At 42.6% G+C, this 23,972-nt stretch overlaps 1 protein-coding gene across 1 annotated transcript in view; it reads left to right on the forward strand.

Annotated features, from left to right (window-relative positions):
- DOCK2 (dedicator of cytokinesis 2) overlaps nt 1-23,972 on the forward strand; it is a 446,463-nt gene that overhangs the window by 71,920 nt on the left and 350,571 nt on the right. Inside the window, exons 16-22 of the mRNA XM_003810916.4 lie at nt 3,326-3,398; nt 3,511-3,614; nt 5,418-5,601; nt 5,750-5,847; nt 7,601-7,690; nt 8,776-8,876; nt 10,049-10,183. Coding sequence (XP_003810964.1) covers nt 3,326-3,398; nt 3,511-3,614; nt 5,418-5,601; nt 5,750-5,847; nt 7,601-7,690; nt 8,776-8,876; nt 10,049-10,183 — 785 coding nt within the window. The remainder of the gene's footprint in view (nt 1-3,325; nt 3,399-3,510; nt 3,615-5,417; nt 5,602-5,749; nt 5,848-7,600; nt 7,691-8,775; nt 8,877-10,048; nt 10,184-23,972) is intronic.

The following is a 23,972-nucleotide window of genomic DNA, read 5'->3' on the forward strand; positions in this document are numbered from 1 at the left end:
GGCTGGAGTGTAGTTTTACCATCTCTGCTCACTGCAACCACTGTCTCCCGGGTTCTAGTGATTCTCCTGTGTCAGCCCCCTGAGTAGCTGGGATTACAAGCATGTGCCACCACACCAGGCTAATTTTTGTGTTTTTAGTAGAGATGGGGTTTCACCTTGTAGGCCAGGCTGGTCTCAAACTCCTGACCTCAAGTGATCTGCCCACCTTGGCCTCCCAAAGTGCTGGGATTATGGGCATGAGCCACCACGCCCAGCCTTCTTCCTTTTAATGAGAGCAGTTGAGCAAGGCAGTTCTGCACATAGACCCTAGGCCCAGAGAGTCTGGGTTCGTATTCCAGCCCTAATGCTCACCAATGGTGTGACCTTGGGCAAGTCATTCACCTGCTCTGTGCCCTGGTTTCCTCACCTGTAAAATGGGAGCAATAGGTTGATTGTGGAAGTAAAAGGACTTAATACACATAATACTGTCAGACAAGTCCTTGGAAGAGAGTACTTATTCAATTAATACAACTCTTGATTATACTTGGCAGTTATCTCAGTCTGCAAAATTGAACTAGATTTTGCATTCCTTCAAGATGCCCTTCAAACACTTGACCCTTGCCTGTTTTTTAACCACCCCTCTACAGGCAGTCTAATTGGTAGTGGCAGGCAGCTTTGTGCCTCTCTGTGTAGTTGTGGGGAGAAGGCAGAGGGAAGGTATAGTTGTTCCAGATATCTGATGCAGTCTCCCTCCAGGTCCGTCTCATATGGCATCTCCCCGCAAAATGTTTTGTGGAATACTAAGTGGTGTTTTATTAAAATAACGTTTTAGGCCAGGTGCAGTGGCTCATGCCTGTAATCCCAGCACTACGAGAGGCTGAGGCAGGTGGATCACCTGGGGTCAGGAGCTCAAGACCAGCCTGGGCAACATGGTGAAACTCTGTCTCTACTAAAAATAAATAAATACATACATAAATAAATAAATGAGTCGTGCATGGTGGCATGTGCCTGTAGTTCCAGCTACTCAGGAGGCTGAGGCATGACAATCACTCGAACCTGGGAGGCGGAGGTTGCAGTGAGCTGAGATTGCACCACTGCACTCCAGCCTAGGTGACAGTGAGAGACTCCTTCTCAGAAAAAAAAAAATTCATACATTAAATGTATTAAAATAACATTTCCTGGTCAAATGTGAGAAACTTGAGAACAAATATAGAAGTTAAAGGCTTCCTTATGTCAAGTTCTTAGAGCCCTTGAGATGTAAATGTGCTCTGCAGATCTGCAAAAGGAAATAAGAATGCAGAGCACGTCCCAAAACTCATTGACTACCGAGCATTTTCCTTTTTCCTGGTGTCATATCCTGGGGCTAGGATTCTGTTGAACATATTTTAGAAATTCTTTGTTTTAGCCAAAGCAGGTGGGAGGCTTGATGGATCAATGTGATTGTGAACAACATATGAGGATATATTATGTTTCTCTTCATGAAATATCTAACTCAATTCTGAGGCCAGTCATGAACATACTGGAGGGACATAGAGTGACAGAAAAACTTCTTTAGCTCTAGGTTATAGCAGAAGTCACCATCTGTAAGAGCTTAGGGTCCTTGGAGGCACCTCTCTGAATCTGAAATGACCCCCTAGCATGTGTCTGGTGGTATTGTCAGCCAGTGGAAATGGAGGCCAGGTGGGTGAGCACCCTGGTTCCCTTGATCACCCTTCCTTGGTGCAGGATGTAACCAAAGTGGAATTGTCAAATAGTCCTCTTGTGGGTGGTGCCCAGTTCATCAAGCTGCACCATTCTACTCAGCAATGAGGAGTGACAGAGCTTGCAAGCCAATGTGAGCCTATCACAGGCTGTATAATGCCTGAAAGATGCCCTTTTGGAATAATTCCTTGACAGAAGTGACATTAACTACAAATATTACATTACCAGATCGTCACACTAAGCAGAAAGGAATAACCTGCATTGGAATAAGGATTTGGAATTAATTCAGTGAACACTGAAGCTTGATCATAGCTTCAGATATCTCTGCCTTATCATTAGCAGCATTCTTTATTCCCCCCGGGCTCTGACTCCAAACACAAGATGCACACATGACTTCCTTTTCAGTGAGAGCTATTCAAACCCCAGCAGTTCTCCACTTATTACACATATTATTACTTTGCTCAGTGTGTCTCCCCATACCCAATGCCTTCAAATTGATGACCCGGTCAACTCTGAGGTCAGAAAGTTAATGTACCAGGTCAGGTTTCCCTTCTCTGTTCTCTCTTGCACCTCAGTTGTATCTCCTTGCTAGCCCTTGTCACAGGGCTGTTACACATTGCCCCATGTGTAACACGGAACAATGAGCTCTTTGAGTGTGAGGACTCTGCCTTGTATCAGCATGGCCAGCACCCCACATGATTGTAGCTTCTAGTGAACATTCAACACGCAGGGAAAGGATGAATTGGCTGCAGTTACCCATGAGACCCTCAGTTCCTTTGCTCTGCCTGAAACATAGACAGGATGGTGGACCTCCTCAGGCTCAAGCCTCATTTTCTGCAACAGAAAGTGCCCCCAAGTATACATTTGTTTTGGCGTTTAATAGGCATCTGTACAGTACAAATGTATTCCTTTTTAAATCAGTGTCCTTCTCTCAGGTAGCTAACCTTCTCTGCATTGGCCTGAATCTCAGATTGCAGAGGAGCTGTGAGACTTTGGGAGGTGGGCAGCACAGAGCCAGGCTGAAAGCATCACAATCAGTGGTACCAGTGGGTCATTCACTGGACAGGGATGCCTGGGTGACCAGTGGGTTGTTGTCTTAGCTCAGTGTCCTTGGAATCAAAAACATCTGGACATGTGTCTGATCAAGGGTGAGATGAACCCTAGGATTTTTCCAAATATTATTGGATTAAAGCATTTTTATTAATTTGCATAAATGAGAATCCTCAAGCAAACCCCCTAACAACCATTGTTAATTTGCTAATCCCTGCTGCAATTGCCAGAACTCCTGGAGTGTGTAAGGAAAATGTGCATTGTGCAGTTTGCAGTGCATCAAATCCTGTGCTAAAGTTATGTGACTTTTATATCAATTTGGGGAGACTCATTTTTCCTCACTATAATTTACAGACCTCTTTTCATTGGCTGGGAATGCAATTTGCCAAATGGATTACATTTGGTACTTTATTTTCTCTTCATAGCTAGTTCTTCTGTAATTTATTTACAGTTCATCAGCCTCGATGGATGGGTTGTAAATCAGCAGGCAGCTCTCTCAGTTAAATGGTCAGGCTGCTGTGGAAGTGTGTGGGGGGGTGCAGTGGGGAGGGCCCTTTAACTCATTGTGTTCTGAGCTCTGTTTCTGTCTGCTGAGGTGGCTGTCCCTATTGAAGACATGCAGAGGATCCATCTGCGATTCATGTTTCGACATCGGTCATCTCTGGAATGTGAGTACCATACTGAATGGCATCTCTGCACCTCCCCCTAAGGGGAGAAGAATGGAAGAGCTGGGTGGCCCATGTATCATTTTCTTTCCTGACCCCACAATGCTATTTCCAGCTAAAGATAAAGGAGAAAAGAACTTTGCCATGTCCTATGTGAAGCTGATGAAAGAAGATGGGACTACTCTACACGATGGATTCCATGACTTAGTTGTCCTCAAGGTACCATGAGTTGGAAGGAGCTCTGCACTGAGGGGAGTGCAGGAAGAAAGGGGGTGATGGCAAAATTGCTTAGTGGTCAACAGCAGGGACCCCAGAATCACACACACCAGAGTTTACCAACTTTGTGGCCTCTTATAAACTCTTGACTTCTCTGGGCCTCTGTTTCCTCATCTTTGTGCCCTCAGTGAATATTTGTGAAAATTATGAGACAGTGGATGTAAACATAGCAATGATGAGTACATAGAAGAACTCAATACATGGAAAAGGTTATTGTTATTTACAGAAAGGTTATTGTTAATGACTGTTATATACTCTTGACTCTGTAGGGACCTCTGTGGCATGTGTAGAGGATGTACAATAAACATTTGAGAGATGCTGCATTGTAGCTAATGGGAAAATATTAAAACCTGCAGTCCTGATCCTGCTGCTGACTAAGCCTGGACTCATCTCACATGTTTTCCTGAGTCTCAGTTTCTTTTTTCTTAAGCAGTTATGGCAATATTTATGACAACCCACTAGGATGACCCATGCAAAAGGGCCATCTAAACTATAAAGGGAGTGCAGATGTCCACTATTTTTATTTTTACATTATGAGACTTGGACTGTTTTTGAGACATGGAGGAGCATTTGTCTGGTTTTTACCTGCTGCTTTTCCACATGTCCTCTTATGACAACAGAATGCATCTACTAGCACCTGGCTGGAGGCAAGTGTATGGCTGTGAGGTGGAGCAAGGTTGAGTAGCCAGCACATGGATCACACCCTTGCCCTTGGCTTTCTTAGCCTTGTAGGCTGAAATTGCCCTTTTGCCTGTGGGATGCATGGCAAACACAGCCTCGTCAAGGCTTCATCTCATAGTACTCTTGTACTCTTCTCTGAGTCTCTCTGACTTTTCCAGAAAACCCCCTTTCTTCTGTACAGCCTCTGTTTTCTCATTTATCACACATAGAGTTCTTGGCTTGAAAGCCCTTCTTCCCTGACAGAATGTGAACTCCTTGGGGTCAGAGGCCTAGTTGCAGTCAATTTTCTTTTACTTACCCCCATTAGGTCCAAGTTTCCTTGACTGAGGATAATAACAGTGTCTGCTTCATATGTTTGTTATGAGGCTTAAATGAAATGAACCAAGGCATATAAAACACTTGGTTTCACTCCTGGTGCGGAGTAAGATAAATGTTATCTTCTGTAATGCCTACCTCTAGTCATTCATTTTAGCATGCCACTCATTTATGTGTGTATCACTCTGCTATGTATTCTATATGCATTATTCCATATTATCTGCTCAGGTATTCTAGGAAGTAGGGATGATGATTGTCTTCAGTTTACTAATGAAAAAAAAATGAGACACAAAGAGGCAAAATAGTGTATTCAAGATAGCATAGACCTGTGAATGGCAAAACAGGGTCCAGATCCCAGCACACTCTTACTTAGTGCCTTTGCCATTAAATTCCTCTTTAAGCTAGAGTCCTTATTTTGCTGGTGAGCAGATATTATGGTCTCAAAAAAAGGACGAATTAAAATGTACTGTCTGGGAATTTTCAATTCTGTTTTTATTTTGCCATTAATGAGGTTCACAGAGCTTTCACCTGGTGGATCAACCCCCTTTCTATTAATGTGTCTTTGAATTCTTACCTATATTGTGGAAAAACAGTCCTGCCTCACCAGCCAATGTCTATTGCTTCTCTGATGATTTTCTTCACTCTTTATGACTCTCCCCACTTCACAGTGTCTAATTTGTCTGCTGCAAGCTCTGTGTGGCATTGGGCATGGAGCCTTGGCTTGGGGCAGTAACCAAGTGTTGTTTCCAGGGGGACAGCAAGAAGATGGAGGATGCCAGCGCATACCTGACCCTTCCTTCTTATCGACACCATGTGGAAAACAAGGGGGCCACGCTGAGCAGGAGCTCCAGCAGTGTTGGGGGGCTTTCTGTCAGCTCCCGGGATGTGTTCTCCATTTCCACCCTGGTGTGCTCCACAAAGCTCACTCAGAATGGTAATGGGGTCATCAAGAGTTGTGTCTGTGGGGAGTGTGTGTGTCTGTGTGTGTGTACATGTGTGCATGTGCTTGCAGACCCAAGGAGGTCCTGATATGGACAGTTAGGCCAGTAATGATACTTCTGAATGTCTGGACTCTATTTTAGTGGGCTTGCTGGGTTTGCTGAAGTGGCGTATGAAGCCTCAACTGCTACAGGAGAATTTAGAAAAGTTGAAGATTGTGGATGGAGAGGAAGTGGTGAAGGTCAGTGGGGCTTCATTTTGTTTGTATTCTTACACTAGTGACAGAACTCTCCATGTGGGTGGCTTCAGGGGAAAAACAAGGTATTGAAGGACATGGGGAAACTTTTCTTCCAACAGTAGGATACACTCTCCCGAGTTGCCTTGAGGAATCTTTATTGGGAAATCCAGGGGAGTGACTTGGTTCAATGGCACTGAATGTTGGGTGCCAGAAAACAATGGTTATGCTCAATCTCTGGAAATAGATGAGCCTGGGTGTAAATCCCAGCTCTCCCACTTGCCAACTTTATGTGATAATATAAAAGTGACATAGTTCTCAGGGCTGTTATGAGCATTCAAGGTGATAATATTTAAAACTTACTCAACAGTCTCTTACACATAGTACACAACAATTAAACCAAAGCATATAAAACAAAGTTCAATAAATGGTAATTATTATTTTTGTTGTCATATGTTGATATATATGTATATTCATATATATGTATGTATGTGTGTGAGCATATATATGTGTGCATATGTATATATACATATATATATAGTAGTATGATCTGTTAGTACTACCCACACATCATTGTTAGAAATAAAAAGTATTCTTGGTTTCTGCTGCTTGGAGAGCATTATGTATTAAAGATGGGAAAGGGAAAGACATCAGGGCTTACATTTTAAGTGAAATAAGCAGAAAACAATGCAAATGTCAGATGTATTATTGCATCCACATGGTAGTGGAGAATAGAAAGCGTCTGAAGTGCAAATCTAATTAAAGCAACCCTTCTCTCCAGCCTTATGAATTGGGACAAGTGTTTCCCAATGGTCCTGGAGATCTTGTTTCCTTGATACAGCTAGAAATTCTGAGATTAAACATCTTTATATGGTAGCTCTGTGTTTTGAGGGATTATAGGAAATATTGACCCATCCCTTAGGAGGGAGGAAAATCAAGTTTTATTTAATTGCCTCTACCTGGAGAAGCAGTGGCAGAATTTCCAGATGCTGTAAATGTATACCACTGACCCATCTACCTCGTTCAGCAATGGCAGAGTAACTCCCCAAGACACCACTTTAATAAAGTCTATAGCCTTTTGGTAGCTTGGAGAAGTCATGGAAGAGATGAGGCTTTTGTTGTCTTCCTCTTGCATTCTTTTTTCTTTTTTTTTTTAAAAAAGTTTGTTATTTAAATATGATATACATATGATGAAATAGATACAGAGCAGTTATCTTAAGAGTATAGCATAATGGATTTTTACACACGTACACATCATGTGTACTCACCACCCAGAAGAGGATACAGACCACTTTTAGCATTATAGTAGATTCCCTCATACCCCTTCTCAGCCAGTAGTCCCCCGGGGTAATCACTGTCCTGACAGCCATCATTGTAGATGGGTTTTTGCCTACTCTCAAATTTCATAAGAATGGAATAGTGAAGAGTGTAGTTTCTGTGCCTGATGTATTTTACTGCATATAATGCTTGTGAGAATCATCCTCATTTCTGCCTGTGGAAGTAGTTTGCACTTTAGTCCAGCTGTGTAGTATTCTCTAGTGTGAACATGCCACCATCCGTGCATCCATTCTGCTGTTGATGGGCAGTTGGGTTCCTCCAACTTCTGGCTCTCGTGAGTAAAACTACTGTAGACGTTTTGAGCATGACATGTGGTGGATGTGTGCTCTCATTCTCTTATAGATACTTAGGAGTGGGATTGCTGGTTCACCTGCACTTTGTCTTGTTTCTGAAATAGTGCAACCTTCGTTATTTCTTCCAGTTTCTCCAGGATACTCTGGATGCCCTCTTCAACATCATGATGGAGCATTCTCAAAGTGATGAATATGACATCCTCGTCTTTGATGCCTTGGTAAGAGAGAGGGGAAAAGTGTCTAGTGACAACAGGCATTAATGTATGTCTTACTGTGAAAATACTGAGAACTCATGGCCCTCATGGCCCTCATGGCCTTTTTCATGAATTCTTTGGAGGTGTTGTAATGTTTGGCAACAAGACCAATAATGAGATGCTATTTCCTTTTGCTTCTTGCCAGTTCATTTGAAAGCATGAGGCATGGTGGGTGAAAGGGGAATTTTAAATGCTGATGTCAGATTGACACTGGCTGAAGGTACATGAGGCTGGATATTGTGAATGATTGCTTCTGCTTTCTATGAATGTTGGGAGCTAGTCCCTGGCTAGGTTGTAAAGCACCCAAAATGTTTCTTAGCTTTCCTTTCACCTTCTTCTCCCCATTTCCTCCAGCTCACTAATCATTACATTTCTCCTACCCACCCAGAACTTTTCATGATGCTGTACCATCCAGATCTTCCTTCTTTTAGTCCTCCCCTATGGTCTTTTTGTCCTCTCCCTATCTCGACTCAGATTTTCTCAGTGTTATGTCAAAATAAACACAAGAAACATCTGCATTAGGGAATCAGTGCCCAACAAAGTTTTTAAGTGTTAACCCCTTGTGTCATGGATATTTGCATTTTTAAAGAGGTTACTGAGAGACAACTGTGGCTTAATCAAGTGCTTCCCCAGAGAGTACCCTACAATGCTAGCTCTCAGAAAAGATGTTTCATGACAAACATATACTTTGATTAATTAATTTAGGGAAGTGTTGAATGTTGCATGACCCTTTTAGAGATTCACAATGTACATAAGTATATTAAAGATTCTAAAAAGTTTTGCAATAAGAAAGACAGTCTAATAATGATAACCTGACATTTCTCAAAACCTATTTGACCATGAAATCCTTTTCATCTTATAACACCCCACAGCACACTTCATGAAACATTTTCTTTGGGAAGATGCTACCTTAGTAAAGAGAACTCATTATGTATTAGTGAGCTAATTCCTGGGCAAAGGATTTTAATGGGGGTTGAATTATGCCAGGTAAAGATGGCTTCCTGCCCTGGGTTTGCCCTGAAAATACTGCTGCCTTGCATCTTCCTCAGATTTACATAATAGGACTCATTGCAGACCGGAAATTTCAGCATTTCAACACCGTTCTGGAGGCTTACATCCAACAGCATTTCAGTGCGACCTTGGCTTACAAGTAAGTAATTGTGCACAAGGGAACTTCTTCTCTACCACCTTCTTGCCCTGTCAGGATGCCTAGGGCACAGGAACTTGAGTAATTTTCTTTTGTGACTAATCTGTGTGAGCTCTCCATTCTCTAACAAAATCTAACCTATGCTTGGGTTATTTGGATATCATTAAAAATGTGGAATACCCATAGGTTTGGATGAATGCCTTATGGTTGCAGTGGTACCTGGAAGTGCTCATTCATCCATTCAGCTAGTGTGCTCTCATTTCTTGAGTGGACACCAGGACTTAAAGGCTACAGAGAAGACCAGGTGTAGTGGCTCACGCCTGTAATCCCAGCACTTTGCGAGGCCGAGATAGGCGGATCACCTGAGGTCAGGAGTTGGAGACCAGCCTGGCCAACATGGTGAAACCCTGTCTCTACTAAAAATACAAAAATTAGCTGAGCATGGTGGTGGGAGCCTGTAATCCCAGCTACTCTGGAGGCTGAGGCAGGAGAATCACTTGAACCCGGGAGGTGGAGATTGCAGTGTGCAGAGATCACACCACTGCACTCCAGCCTGGGTGACAGAGTAAGACTCATCTCAAAAACAAAACAAAACAAAACAAAACAAAAACAGCGGGGGAGCTACAGAGAAGAAAGTGCACATGCCAAGTAGCTCAGTCTGGTTTGGGTGTAGGGAGAGGGTGAGAGATAGGAGATGATGCCAGGGAGTTTGGTGGGGACCAGTTTGTGAAGGGGCCTTGAAAGTCAGGCCAAGTAATTTGAAGTCTGCCCTATGGTAAAGAAGAAACATAGAAAGTTCCTAAGCAAACTTAGAGTTCTGTGATATGACAAGAACATGTTCTATAGAAAGAAAAAGTTGAAAAAAAAGACATTATTGCCACCATTATTCCCCATTATTCCCACTTGTAGCCTGATTGTGACTAGTTCTCCTAGTCAAAAGATTTTTTTTTCCTCCCTATCTTTTTCTTTGCTGGCTTTTTATGTGCAGGAAATACTTATTAATTCCCTGTAATAAATATAATTTTTATGCAGAGTTATCTTTATGCTTACAAATGAGTAAGTGAGCTTGGCTCTACTACCACCTTTAACCTTTGATTGAATGCCTTATAATTTACTGAGCAAACTAATTACCATGATGAAAGAGATGTATTTTGAAAATATTATCCCTTATTCAGGAAATTGATGACAGTGCTGAAGACTTACTTGGATACCTCCAGCAGAGGGGAGCAATGTGAGCCAATCCTAAGAACGCTGAAGGCTTTGGAATATGTGTTCAAGTTCATTGTTCGGTCGAGGACATTATTTTCACAGTGAGTAGTTGTTATGTAAGAGTGATTGATTAGCTCTGCAATTCCTCTGGGATACAACAGTATTTTTACTATAGGAGAAACTCATTTAAAAAATTATAACCAGCTGTCAATCAAAAACAGCTCAAGAATCCAACCTAGAGAGTAATGAATATGTAATAATCGTACCCTCTAAGTTCATTTGGGAAAAAAAAGAAATCTTAACAGGTTGCAGAGTTATGTTTTATCCAGTAAATGTGATTTGAGGCTCTTCTGTGTTTCATCTAACATTCTTCATTTGATTTGAAATATGGTGAACATTTTCCAGCAATCTATATCCAATGTTAGAGGGCCTGGGAGCAGGAAGGGCAGAACTCAGGGAGTTTGACATTTACTTGGCTCTTGTAGGTTGTACATGGCCAATAAGCTGGTATTTGCAGTTGACCTGTCTGTCCTTGAGATCCTAGTAGCCAAAAAGTGAGCTGATGCATTAGAGTACCTTAGAAGATTTTGATGGTCAGTATCACAGAGGCCAGCTGCCTTTTTGAAGGGCTTTGGAGATGAAGGCATTCAAATGCAATTTATAGAAGAACAATTCATGTTCATCTTGGCCATAGGGCAAAGTTAGGTAGAGGATTGTTTGTGTGTAATCAGGTTGGGTGTGTGTGATGGAAAATAAGAAAAACATTCAAGGAAAGTATTGTCTGGATTCTTAGTGCAAACAAAGAACACTCAACTGAAACTGACTTAGGGAGAAATGAGACTTTATTTCACATCATTGAAAAACCAAGGGTGTAGTTGGCCTCAGGCATGGCTGAGTCCAAATGCTCAGTGTTATTGGGATAGTCTCTGTCTGTCTAGATCTGGACTCTGCTTTCTTTTTGTTGATTGTCTTATGAGGCAAGTTTTCCGATGCAGAGGCTGCTAGAATCCTCAAGTTTACATTCTACCATTGGAAGCAACTCTACGTTCCTTGTTGTCCTAGCAAAACCCTATGTCAAGAACTGTCTTGGGTCTTGTATAGTTGTGGTCATGTGTGCATTACTGGAGTCATGGCCAGGTCAGCCACTTATGGTGTGGACTTGTTATTTTAGAGAGATGAGTTCTCAAAAGAAACTTGAATTAGCCTGGGCAACAAAGCAAGACTCTGACTCTTAAAAAAAAAAAAAAAAAAAAAAGACCATCATTGTGATTGTGATCATGACAATGGATGGGCTGCTAAAGCTTTATATTTGACAGTGCATCTGAAATAGGCAATCATTTGGGATTCTCTTAACACATTCTTTGAGATTTCAGGTTATGAATAGAAAGATGTGAGTGTCTTGAACCATGCGACAGAACAAATGCACTTAGGTCATTCTGAAAGTGAAGTGTCTGTTTCAGATTCCTCTGGCTTGTCATTTAGTCAAGTCTGAGTCGGGTATTCTAGGTTTGAGAGATACTTCTCAGTGATTTGGGAAAACCAATGAGACTCCAGTGAATCTAAGAGTGATTTTCTTGGAGGAGTTCAAGAATTCAGACATTGCAGTTACAGCTTAAAAGTCAAGGATATCTTATCCCATCTTCCAAGTGAGAATGTTTTATGTATAAGTAGAATATGTCTTTTCTACTTCTCAGACCTTTTCAGTTCTTCCTTTTGGTGTATTTATTTTATTGCTTCTCCTCTCTCCTATATTTCTTTCCTTTTCCATCCCTTCCTCCCTCCCTTTCTTCCTTCCTTCCTTCCATTTTCAAGGATTGAGCTTCTTTACAAAGCCTCTTGCAGTGCCTGAAGCTCAGACAACCAGCTGCGCTAATCCTCAAGGGTTCTGAGCTTGTGGAATTATACAGAGTTTGGAGCAGGCTGAGCTTCCCTGTTCCATGAGATGGACACTGAGCAGCTCCCCTTCCTACTGGCAGGCACATGGAGATGAGACTGCAGAGCTTCTGTTAAGATAACTCTCTTATTTATTTATTAATTTTGAGACAGAGTCTCGCTCTGTCACTAGAGTGCAATGGCGCAATCACGGCTAGAGGGCAATGGCACAATCATGGCTCACTGCGATCTCCGCCTCCTACCTTCAAGTGATTCTCCTGCCTCAGCCTCCCAAGTAGTTGGGATTACAGGCACGCATCACCACACCCAGCTAATTTTTTAGTAGAGACGGGGTTTCACCATGTTGGCCAGGATGGTCTTGATCTCCTGATCTCATGATCTGCCCACCTCGGCCTCCCAAAGTGCTGGGATTACAGGCGTGAGCCACTGCGCCCAGCCAGTATAACTCTCTCATGTCTTACGTCTGTTAGTTTTTGTGTTTTCCATCTACTGGGACAAAATACATTTGTGCATTTGTTTTGCTCTTCTCTGCCTCAAGGCATATAATCTTGCAGAACCCCTAACTCTTTAACTGGTGTAAATTCAGTGCTGCTGTGACGCTAAATGCTAAGTGACTTTTGGCTTATTCAGGAGCAGGGTGATCTGTTATTCCTTGCTGTATCCCTAGAATAGCATATAGCAGCACATCACTGACATTTGGTCAGGAGAGGTCTCTAAAGCAACCCAAGCCTAATCTTGAATCCTTCCTCATGAACAGAAATGTAGGCTGACCTGCAAAGACGGTCTAGGACCTCATGCTAGGAGAAGGTAGGTTTTGTGTCTTGTTCTTTTTAGAATCTTTAGCAATGATCTGCTCTCCAGTGGAGTCTCTAGGGCATTGGGAAGCTATTGGGGTATTTCTCCATACGAGGGGGCATCTTCTGTGGGAAACTAGAAAACAGAAGTTTCAATGCTTTGAGATGTCTAACTCAGCTGTTGGGAAATCAGAATCAAATTATTGGTTTGGGGCTAATTGTATCTGGTATTGTGTGTCTGTTTCCTGTGAATCCTTTATTCTCTTTCCCTGCTTGCATAACTGCAGCGGATCTAGCTCCCATTATTTGTTCCCTTGCCATTATTTTTTGCACATACTGCCCAGGAACACTTGCAAGGGCTAAGGATTTTCCTGTGTCAGTATGCAATGTATAGTTGGGTAAGGAAAGAAGAGTCGTTGTGGAGAAGGGGTGGAATTTTTATTTTACTATATTGTTCAGGAGGATTCATTTTTATCTATAGCCAAAGAAAGAAGAGAGTGAGTTCCTTGTCCCTCGCTTCTTGTGTCACTAGCTCCTGAGTCAAAGTCTGGATCAAGTGTCTCTGATTAGGCACATGCCAGTGCTGTAGCTGCAAAGGAAGCTGGCAGAGCAGGTTCTAGCTTCTGCCACAGGAAGGCAGTCTTATGAGTAATTCCTAAATTATAGGAAGTGTGTCTGAAAGATGCTGGTGGCCATAAATATGTCCAATATCCACTAGGCTTTTGTAGAATGACTGAGCTCCTGGGAGGTATTGAGCATTGTAAGGAACATTCAGAAAGAGTTGAAGTGATAATCTTCTACGATTCAGCTTCTTTACAAAGCCCCTTGCAGTGCCTTTAATCCTGAAGCTCAGACAACCAGCTGTGCAGATGCCCAAGGTTTCTGAGCTTGTGGAATTACACAAACTTTGGAGCAGACCATGCTTCCCTGTTCCATGTGATGGACACTAAGCAGCTCCCTGTCCTACTGGCAGGCACAGAGAATCAGACTGCAGAGTTAGGATAACTCTCTAAAAGGGAGAGGAACCAGAACACTGTGCTGCAACAGGAGTTGCTCCCACTTGTCTCTGCTCCTCACAGATCCTCATGCTGCCCCAGGCTAGAGTGCAGGGGGCAGCATGGAGTAATAGTTATGAGGAGATGTTCATGCAGGATAGACAATGGGTATAGTGGTATCTCTGCCTCTATAAGTACCTGGGTTAGTGATTGAATCAGCCTCTCTGAGCCTCAGCATCCTCATCTATAAATGGGGATAAACCAGTTCATTGTGTTTCAATGATGAAATGAGATTATGGGTACAAAGTGCTCCATGCAATATCTGGTACTTATTTCATAAATTTAATAAATGTTAGCTGGTATCATGTTTTCACTTAGGAGAAACAGCAAGGGTGCTTTTTTCAAAAACTCAGATTTAAATTATTAAGAAGAAATTCCAGGGTCTTGATTCAAGCTTAAAATTTGACTTACTACTCATACTATCCTAAACATTTCTTACAGTTTATTTCTCTGGAGGCAGGGATAACTTTTACCAGGTGTCTGTGCTTTTTGAGGACCACAATGTCGTACTCTCCTGGCCCCAGGAATTCACGTTGGTCTACTGCTAGCCCTCACTGGGTGGTCCTGATTCTGTGTGTTGCTCTTATTTCCTCTGTGAGTGTGGTCAGGCCCCTCTGGCCAGAGCAGCTGTGGTGCCCAGGTCTCTGGCCCCTGCTTGCTATGCCTGCTTTTCTTTGCATCCTGCCTTCTGCTCTTATTACAGACCTGCTTATTTGGGTCTTGCTTCCTTCCCCATCTCCATTTAACCCCGATCTCCTGCTTCCACAAACTCCTCCTTCACCAGCCCCAGCTCCAGCTCATTTGCTTATGAGAAACTGCCAGCTCAGAGGTGAAAGGCACAGTCTCCAGAGCCAAGTCTGCTTGAGTGTGAATTCTGAGTTGGAATCTTGCCATTACATTTACTAGCATTTACAACCTTGGACAAATTATTTAATCTGCCTAAAGCTCAATTTCCTCATATGTAACACGGTCATAATAGTGCCTACCATACAGGGTTGTTGTACAGACTAAGTGAGCCCAATGGATGTAAGGTACTTACTTAGCACAGTGCTGGTCACATAGCCAGTATACATGGCTATTCACTTATCATCTTCAGCAGTCTTCACAAAAATTCTACGGAGGACCCCATTTTCTGACTTTATCTCCTGCTACTCCTCACTCACTTTGTGCCAACCACACTGGACTTGCTGTGGCTCAAGCTCCTTCCTTCCTTAAAGACCTTTGCACCCTTCCCCAGATCCATTTGTTAACTCCCTCACCATTTTTATATCTTTGCTCAAACCTCTCTTTCACTACCCTATTTAAAATTGCAACCCCTGTCCCGAGCACTGCTGATTTCTCTCTTCCTTTTGATGTCTTTTTCTCCCCATAGAACTAAACATGGCATACTATATAGTAATCATGCTTTTGTTGACTGTCCCTTCCTTGCTGGAATGTCAGATCCATCAGGACAGGAACCTTTGACTGTTTTGTACACTGCGGTACACTAAAGCAACTAGAATGTAGTAAGCACTCATTAAGTATGAAATTGGACACAATTTCTAGCCCCCTTTCACAAAGAAGGAGACTGAGGCTTAGAGTCAAGCTCAATGATCACACAGCTAAGAAATATAGCAGAGTGAGGCTTTGCACTCTGCCTCATCTGATGAAGCAAATGTGAGAACCTGATCATTTTTCTGGGCCCTGCAAATGTGAAGTCTGGCTGGCCATGTTGAGGGGCTGTCCTGAGGGAGGGCGACTCTGACTGGAGGGGCTGACGTACTGAGTGACATTAGGGGCTGCTGAGAGGCACATGGCTCCTTGGGTTTCAGTGCTAGGAAGCATGGTAACATCCCTAAGTGCAGTAGGAATTCTGCAAACAACAACAACAAGATGAGCTGGAGCAGGAGTGGTCAGGAAAGGCATCCTTGCTGTTATAGTGAAGCTATTCAGGCAAATGTGACTTTATCTTCATCCCCAGGGAATGAATAAAGAAAAGTTGACACAGGGCAGGCCAGGTGAGCTCACACTCCTTGGGAACAAGTCACTGGTTGGGGAGAGAAAAATTGCACTCTGTGTCCTGATGGGAGCTTCAGCACCTGGAAGCTTCATCCTGCTCCCTACCCCCGAGAGCCGAGAAAGCCTGCCCTGGTGTGCACAGTTCCACTGGCCTGCACTGGAGCTGCCACCACATTAACAAGGGCATCTCAGGAGCATGGTTCGCAGCTCAGTGACGCCTCCAGTCTAGCTTACCTCACCCAGGGCCAGACATGATTGCCCTTTCTCTAATTGCCTTCAGCATCAATGACCAGACCCCAGACACCGGCTTTCTGGTACTTTCTTTTGTCTTTTTTTTTTTTTTTTTCTTATTTGCCTATTTATTTATTCCGTGCCACCCTACCAATCAACCTCCACCTTATCCCCTCCCACCAGCTCAGTTTCTTCCTATGTAAATATTGCATAGTAGTTTACCCTCTAGGTCATGAATATGTTAGGCAGCAAGATTGTCTGAATAAAGCTCAGGGCAAGTCAGTGTAGCTTGCAGTCGGAGGGAGCACATAAGCCTCTGCCTTTTGAAACAAATATGAATTTAACTCAGAGGTGCTTGCCAGTGTGATTTGTTTTTATTGTTCATGTATGAATAAATATTAAAATGTAATCATCTGTTTATGCCGAGCATGAGCTGAAATGCCTGTGACATTGAGATTCCTGTTTCTTCTGCATGTAATTTGTTTGCATGTTAATGCCATTTATTTCTGTGTAAGCCTCTGTTTTTGGTTTTGAATATAATTTCACTTTTTGAAGACAGTAATGGCTTAGTAAACTGAACAATTGCAGTTAATGGAACTATTTTATGATAGCATTAACTTGGCATCAGATCAGGATGAAAGAGAAAACTGTCACCGAAAGGATATCATCAAACAGTGACTTCTCTTTATTATTTATTTTATGAATTGCTGCAGTACTCAGGGAAAGCTAAACAGCCTTTCTCATGAACATATGTGAAAGTGGTTTGTCAACTGTTAAGTAAGTTGCCTGATTATAACATGAAATTGTGCATATGCATGAGCTGTTTTTTCTTTTTATTTATTTATTTATTTATTGTTTTTCTTTTTTAAAATTATATCTTAAGTTCTAGGGTACATGTGCACAAAGTGCACATTTGTTACATAGGTATACATGAGCCATGTTGGTTTGCTGCACCCATCAGCTCATCATTTACATTAGGTATTTCTCCTAATGCTATTCCTCCCCCAGCCCCCAACCCCCGACAGGCCCCGGTGTGTGATGTTCCCCACCATGTGTCCATGTGTTCTCATTGTTCACCTCTCACCTATGAGTGAGAACATGCGGTGTTTGGTTTTCTCTCCTTGCGATAGTTTGCTTAGAATGATGGTTTCCAGCTTCATTCATGTCCCTGCAAAGGACATGAACTCATCATTTTTTATGGCTGCATAGTATTCCATGGTGTATATGTGCCACATTTTTAAATCCAGTCTATCATTGATGGACATTTGGGTTGGTTCCAAGTCTTTGCTATTGTGAATAGTGCTGCAATAAACAATACATGTGCATGTGTCTTTATAGCAGCATCATTTATAATCCTTTGGGTACATACCCAGTAATGGGATCCCTGGGTCAAATGGTGTTTCTGGTTCTAGATCCTTGAGGAATCGCCACACTGTCTTCCACAATGATTGAACTAATTTACACTCCCACCAACAGTGTAAAAGTGTTCCTATTTCTCCACATCCTCTCCAGCATCTGTTGTTTCCTGACTTTTTAATGATCGCCATTCTAACTGGTGTGAGATGGTATCTCATTGTGGTTTTGATTTGCATTTCCCTAATGACCAGTGATAATGAGCATTTTTTTCATGTTTGTTGGCTGCATAAATGTCTTCTTTTGAGAAGTGTCTGTTTATATACTTTGCCCACTTTTTGATGGGGTTGTTTGATTTTTTCTTGTAAATTTGTTTAAGTTCTTTGTAGATTCTGCATATTAGCCCTTTGTCAGATAGGAAGATTGTAAAAATTTTCTCCCGTTCTGTAGGTTGCCTGTTCACTCTGATGGTAGTTTCTTTTGCTGTGCAGAAGCTCTTTAGTTTAATTAGATCCCATTTGTCTATTTTGGCTTTTTTTGCCATTGCTTTTGGTGTTTTAGTCATGAAGTCTTATGCATGAACTTTTAAATAGTTCTCTGTTCCCTTTGCCTATGGAAATATTAGTAAACATTTATTGGGCACCTATTATGTGCTAGGGACTTTGTTAAGTCATGGGGACCCTGAAATTAGTAAGTCAGCCTTCCTCAAGTATTGGCAATGTAATGGACAAGATAAACATGCATCCCAGCAATCAAATCACAGTTGCCTGGGATAAGCAATGATCAGTGATGCAATATCACAGTGGAGGCCTGGAAATTGTTCTTGTGGGAGCAGACAGATTTGAATGACAAACCTTACCTTGGGAGGATCAGTAATTCTTCTCAGAGGAGGTGATGTTTCAAACTAGACATTGAAATGTATTTAAGAAGCCAGGCTAGCCAGGTGCGGTGGCTACTGGAGAGGCTGAGGTGAAAGAATTGCTTGAACCGGGGGGTGGAGGTTGCAGTGAGCTGAGATCGTGCCACTGCACTCCAGTCTGAGTGATAGAGTGAGACCCTGTCTCAAAAAAAAAAAAAAAAAAGAAAGAAAGAAAGAAAAGAAAAGGAGCCAGTCCATGGGACGAAAGAGACTCTCTAATTCTAAATACAATCTGTGAAATAGAACTTCCAATGACTCCTGCTTCTCTTCAGTATCATTTATGAAGCCTCTCCTCTGTGCTTGGCCCTGCATTGCTTTTTACTCCACCTCACTTAATACAACAACGCTGCAAAGCATAGGTATTATGATGTTCATTATATAAAAGAGAAAATGAGGCTCAGAAAGGTACAGAAAGTGACTCCAGGTCACACTCTAGATGTCGGCGGGGAGGGATCTGACACTCAAGCTGACGTTCTTGCTGTTGTGCTGTACCCACACATGAATGTCATGTTTGTGGAGAAGAGTAGCTAGTGAATGAAGCCGTGGTGGTGGAGGGGGGCCTGATGCATCTGGAGAGGTGGCTTGAAGCTGAATTGTGAAACACCTTGAATGTCAGACCCAGCAGCTTGACGTCATCCTGTATCCAGGGGGATTTTGATGTAGATCCTACCTTTTACTCTTAGAGAGCACACAGTGAGTGCCCCAGTAGGTGTACACACTAAGCTATTGGGATCAGATAAAACTATTAAAATTATTTTATCTCACATGAAGAAATTAAACTTATAAACACTTAATTTAGACTAGCAGATGGATATCATTTATGAATAAATAAGCATCTATTGAGTTTCGGGCTTAAAATGAACAAAAAAATTTTTTCTCCAAGGAGCAGTTTGGAAACTGCTGCTTTTGGTGGTGGGGAGCCATTGAAGTTCTAAAGCAGGGGATTAACATGATTAGACTCATCTTTTGGATAGAGTACTGGGGAAGAAAGGTCAGTTCGTGGAAGATGAGATAGAAAGCAAGAGATGGAGATGGGTGATCAATGGTGAAGCAATCACAATAATCCAGGCAAGAGCTCTTGAACTAAGGTAGTGACGGTGGTACTGGGGAAGAGGAGAGGAAGAAGATAAGGGTTTACAGATGAGGAGATGGCCAGAACTAATTGAATGTAGGAGTGGAATTCAAGGAGAGGGCCAAGCCAGATGATCTGACTCTGGACTTTCTGGTCCATTTGACCTGGCATTGCAAACCAGCATGAGAAATACAGGGGAGTAGTGGGTTTTTATAGTGTATTGGGTTTGGGACATAAAATGTTTGAGGTGTTTATTGGCAGAACCAGATGAAAATGTATAGCAGGCAGTTAGATACAGATTAGGAGTTCAGGAGAATGGAGACACAGTTTTGGTTGAAATTGATCCAAAGAGATATTTGAAGCTATAGCACAAGGTGAATAATACTATAAAACTCAGAATGAAACCCAGGGAGTCAGCCCATTGAAGGGATGGGTGAAAAAAGGGTCCCACTGAAAGCTGGATTAGGGACATAGGATAACAAGCAGAAAGGATTGTCATTCCAGGAACCAGGAAGGACAGTGTTTCAAGGAGGGAGTGTCGGCAGTGTCAGGTGCTACAGGGAGATCATGGGACTGGAAACTGATTAGAGGCATGATATTTTGCAATAGAAGGTCATTGTTAAGTTAGCCAACCCTTTCCCAGAGCTTAGCGTCTTTCCTAATATCTGGTCCAAAGGCCATCAGAGCAAGGGGTCAAGGTTTGAAGTGCATTTGATTTCCTCTTATCTGTTTGTGAATTACCTACATTTGGATTGTCTTTTTCCAGGGTGTAATCCTAGACTGACTTCCCCCATCCATCCTTCAGAATCTGGGGAAAATTTCATACTTCACTCATAGCAAAGCATAAGACACTGGTCTTGTCTGCTTCCACCTCCCTTTAAATGGTGTGGAATGAGGCTATCCTGTGCTGTAGACAATTAAGGGTAAAGCTGTGGAGGACACAGATATTCATTCTTTTAGGTTGAACTGGTAAACTATTTCCTTTGATTGTTAACTCATTATTGGAAATCTGGGAGCTAGATTGCTGGTTGAACCCTTGCCTGAGAGCAAAGATGGCTGTTTCTGTCAAATGCTGAGGCTGACAGTTGCTCAGAGAATGACTTGGGTGGGAGAGCAATTTACTGAATAAACGTGTAGATTTAGAAACTGCATTTGCAAATCCCCTGTAACGAAATATGAACATACCGGATAAGAAGGGTCTAGTTTGCCAGAAGGGTGAAATTTGCCATGCTAACGCAATTGTCAGGGATGCTAAGTGCAATTGGTATGACTAGATGTACTTTGTGATCTTCGTCAAATGTACTTGAAGCAGGCATCACCCCGAAGGAGAATTTGTTTCCTTAGTAGAAAATAATATATTGCTCACTCATTGGGCTTGTTATTTATTGTGTCTTTGGGGTGGAAGGAAGATTGAAAAGGACTTCATCATGTGGCACATATGGTCACTGTCCTTCAAGTCTCTAAACTGGCCCCTCTACCTGGCAGATCTACTCTCCCACATACAGGAGAGACATATAGCCTGCTACAGAGACACATTGATTTCATTCATTCATTTGTGTATTCAATAGTCACTTTTGAGTCTTACTATTTGGCCAAGTTCTATGCTAGGAGACTCTAGTGAAAAAGACAGATGGAGTATCTTCCTCATGCTGCCCTTATATTATACTGGGGGAGACGGAAAAACATAGAGAAATGAATAAACCAAGTTGTTTCAAATGGTAATAAATGTCAGTGAAGGAATAAGCAAGTGTGTGGCTGAGACAGGGGTAGTGAGGGTGGGGGGTAGCAGAGTGCAGGGTATAGCACAGTGGTGAGGCTCTGGAGCCACACTGCCTGGGTTTGAATCCCAGTAACTGTGACCTTGGGCAAAGTCACTTCACCTCTGGGTCTTAGTTTCCTGGTCTAAAGTGGGGATTACCTCAGAATGTTATTGTGAGGGTTCTGAAAATGTGATATTTATTTATTTATATTTATATTTTGAAGGTGGAGTCTCACTCTGTTGCCCAGGCTGGAGTGCAATGGCACAATGTCGACTCACTGCAGCCTCTGCCTCCTGGGTTCAAGTGATTCTCCTGCCTCAGCCTCCCGAGTAGCTGGGACTACAGGCATGCACCACCACACCCAGCTAATTTTTGTATTTTTAGTAGAGATGGGGTTTTGCCATGTTGACCAGGCTGGTCTTGAACTCCTGACCTCAGGTTATCTGCCTGCCTCAGCCTCCCAAAGTGCTGGGATTACAGGCATGAGCCACTGCTCCTGGCCCTGTAAACTGAGATGTGATAGATGCAAATGAATCAGCCATGCGATGGCTGGATGGGAGAAGGAGGTGCAGGGAGGAAAGCTATGAGCAAGTGCTCTCACAGGGTGAAGCTTTCCAGAAAGTTAGAGAAAACTGGTGCTGGGGGATGTAAGGTGAGCATAGGGGAGAACAGGAGAAAGATGAATTTGGAGAGCGAGTCAGAGGCTACCATGCAGGGATTATTCTAGGCACACTGCAAACTGCTCAGAGGGGATTTAACTAAAAACGCTTGTATGTCAGGTAGCACGTATAATACTTGGGTGACAAGAAGGGTTTGTGTCATGGACCACACGTGTGTCGTAACCTCTACAAGTCTCTTTAGTTACCTCACTTAAGATATATAGGACATAAACTGTCCATTCTTTAATCATGCTAGATGGAGGATGGACATCCTGTGTTTCCTCAAATCAGCGAACAATCCCTAGAGTTCTAGCAATCGCTCAACTCCCTTAAGCATTTTTGTTCTACAGTCACCACACTTACTATTTTTAAGAGCCATTTATGTTTCAGCCACCATGAATTTTTGGTTACAGTTTTGAACAAGTTTATTTTTTAATTTTAGGTATATGATTATAGCTACCACTCTCTCTCTCTCTTTTTTTTAGAGACAAGGTCTTGCTCTGTTGCACAGGCTGAAGTACAGTGGCATGATCACAGCTCACTGTAGCCTTGAACTCCTGGGCTCAAGTGATCCTCCTGTTTTGGCCTCCCAAGTAGCTAGGACTAATGCCCAGCTAATTTTTAAATTTTTTTGTGGAGATGCAGTCTCACTGTGTTGCTGAGGCTGGTCTTGAACTTCTGGCCTCAAGTGATCCTCCCACCTCAGTCTCCCAAAATGCTGAGAGTACAGGTGTGAGCCACCACACCCAGCCTTGCCACTTCTCAATGCTGTGTTAATGTATCGGTCTAAAGGCCCTGATATGGTTTGGCTGTGTCCACACCCAAATCTCATCTTGAATTGTAACTCCCACAATTCCCATGTGTCCTGGGAGGAGCCCTATGGGAGGTGATTGAATTATGGGGGTGGGTCTTTTCTGTGCTGTTCTTATGATAGTGAATGAGTCTCATGAGATCTGATGGTTTTAAAAACTGTAGTTTTCCTGCACAAGCTCCCTCTTTGCCTGCTGCCATCCATGTAAAACGTGACTTGCTTCTCCTTGCCTTTCCCCGTGATTGTGAGGCTTCCCCAGACACATGGAATGTAAGTCCATTATACCTCTTTCTTTTGTAAATGGCCCAGTCTCGGCAATGTCTTTATCAGCAGCACGAAAATGGACTAATACAGACCCTTATTCCTCAAAGTAACAGATGCTATAAAAGCCATTTGATGTGATTATTAGCAGTCATTGTGCCCAGGTACATTCTTGTACACAAGTGTACTTTTCCTCAGAATAAGGTTCTTCCAAAGTATAATTTGCTGGGCTAAAGGGTATTAATTATTTTTTTCCTGAGTTCCTATCAGATGGACATTCTTTGGGGAAGGGCAAACTTGCATGTCTTGAGTGCCATAGGAGTGATAAAATGAAGAGCTTGCCTATATTTGGGGCCTGGTGTGGTGGCTCATGCCTGTAATCTTGCACTTTGGGAGGCTGAGGTGGGAGGATCACCTGAGCTCAGGAGTTTGAGACTAGCCTGGGCAACATGGTGAAACCCCATCTCTACTAAAACTACAAAAATTAGTCTGGCATGGTGGCACAGCCTGAAGTCCCAGCTACTCGGGAGGCTGAGGCAGGAGAATCACTTCAACCCGGGAGGCAGAAGTTGCAGTGAGCCGAGATTGCACCACTGCACTCCAGCCTGGGTGACAGAGTGAGACCCCATCTTAAAACAAAACAAAAACCAATAACCATATTTTGTGAATAAGCCACAGGTGATAATACTATCATGCTAATAATTAAGAATACCCTAAATAGCACGAGCCACAGCATTTTATTCTGCTGACCTCTCTCTCTTCCTGGAATCACTTTTCTTCCCTTGGCACACTAACACAGAACTCTTTTTGTATTCCTCATACCGTTATTTTCTCTCTGGAGGTCCTAAATGCTTTTTGGTGTCCTCCTTTCACTCGCTTCCCACTCCCTAGCTGAATGCATCCACGCCCGTTGCTTCAGTTATCATTTCTATGCAGATAACACAGAAATCCAGCCTCACCTCTTCACCAAGTTCCAGATCCATATATCCAATCACTTGATATCTTCTTTTCTAGTATATCAAAGGCAACTCAAAGTTAGCACATCGGGAATCAAATTCATGATGTGCTCTATCTCACTGACCCA

The sequence above is a fragment of the Pan paniscus genome, chromosome 4, assembly GCF_029289425.2.
Source record: "Pan paniscus chromosome 4, NHGRI_mPanPan1-v2.0_pri, whole genome shotgun sequence".
In the NCBI taxonomy this organism is placed as follows: domain Eukaryota; kingdom Metazoa; phylum Chordata; class Mammalia; order Primates; family Hominidae; genus Pan; species Pan paniscus.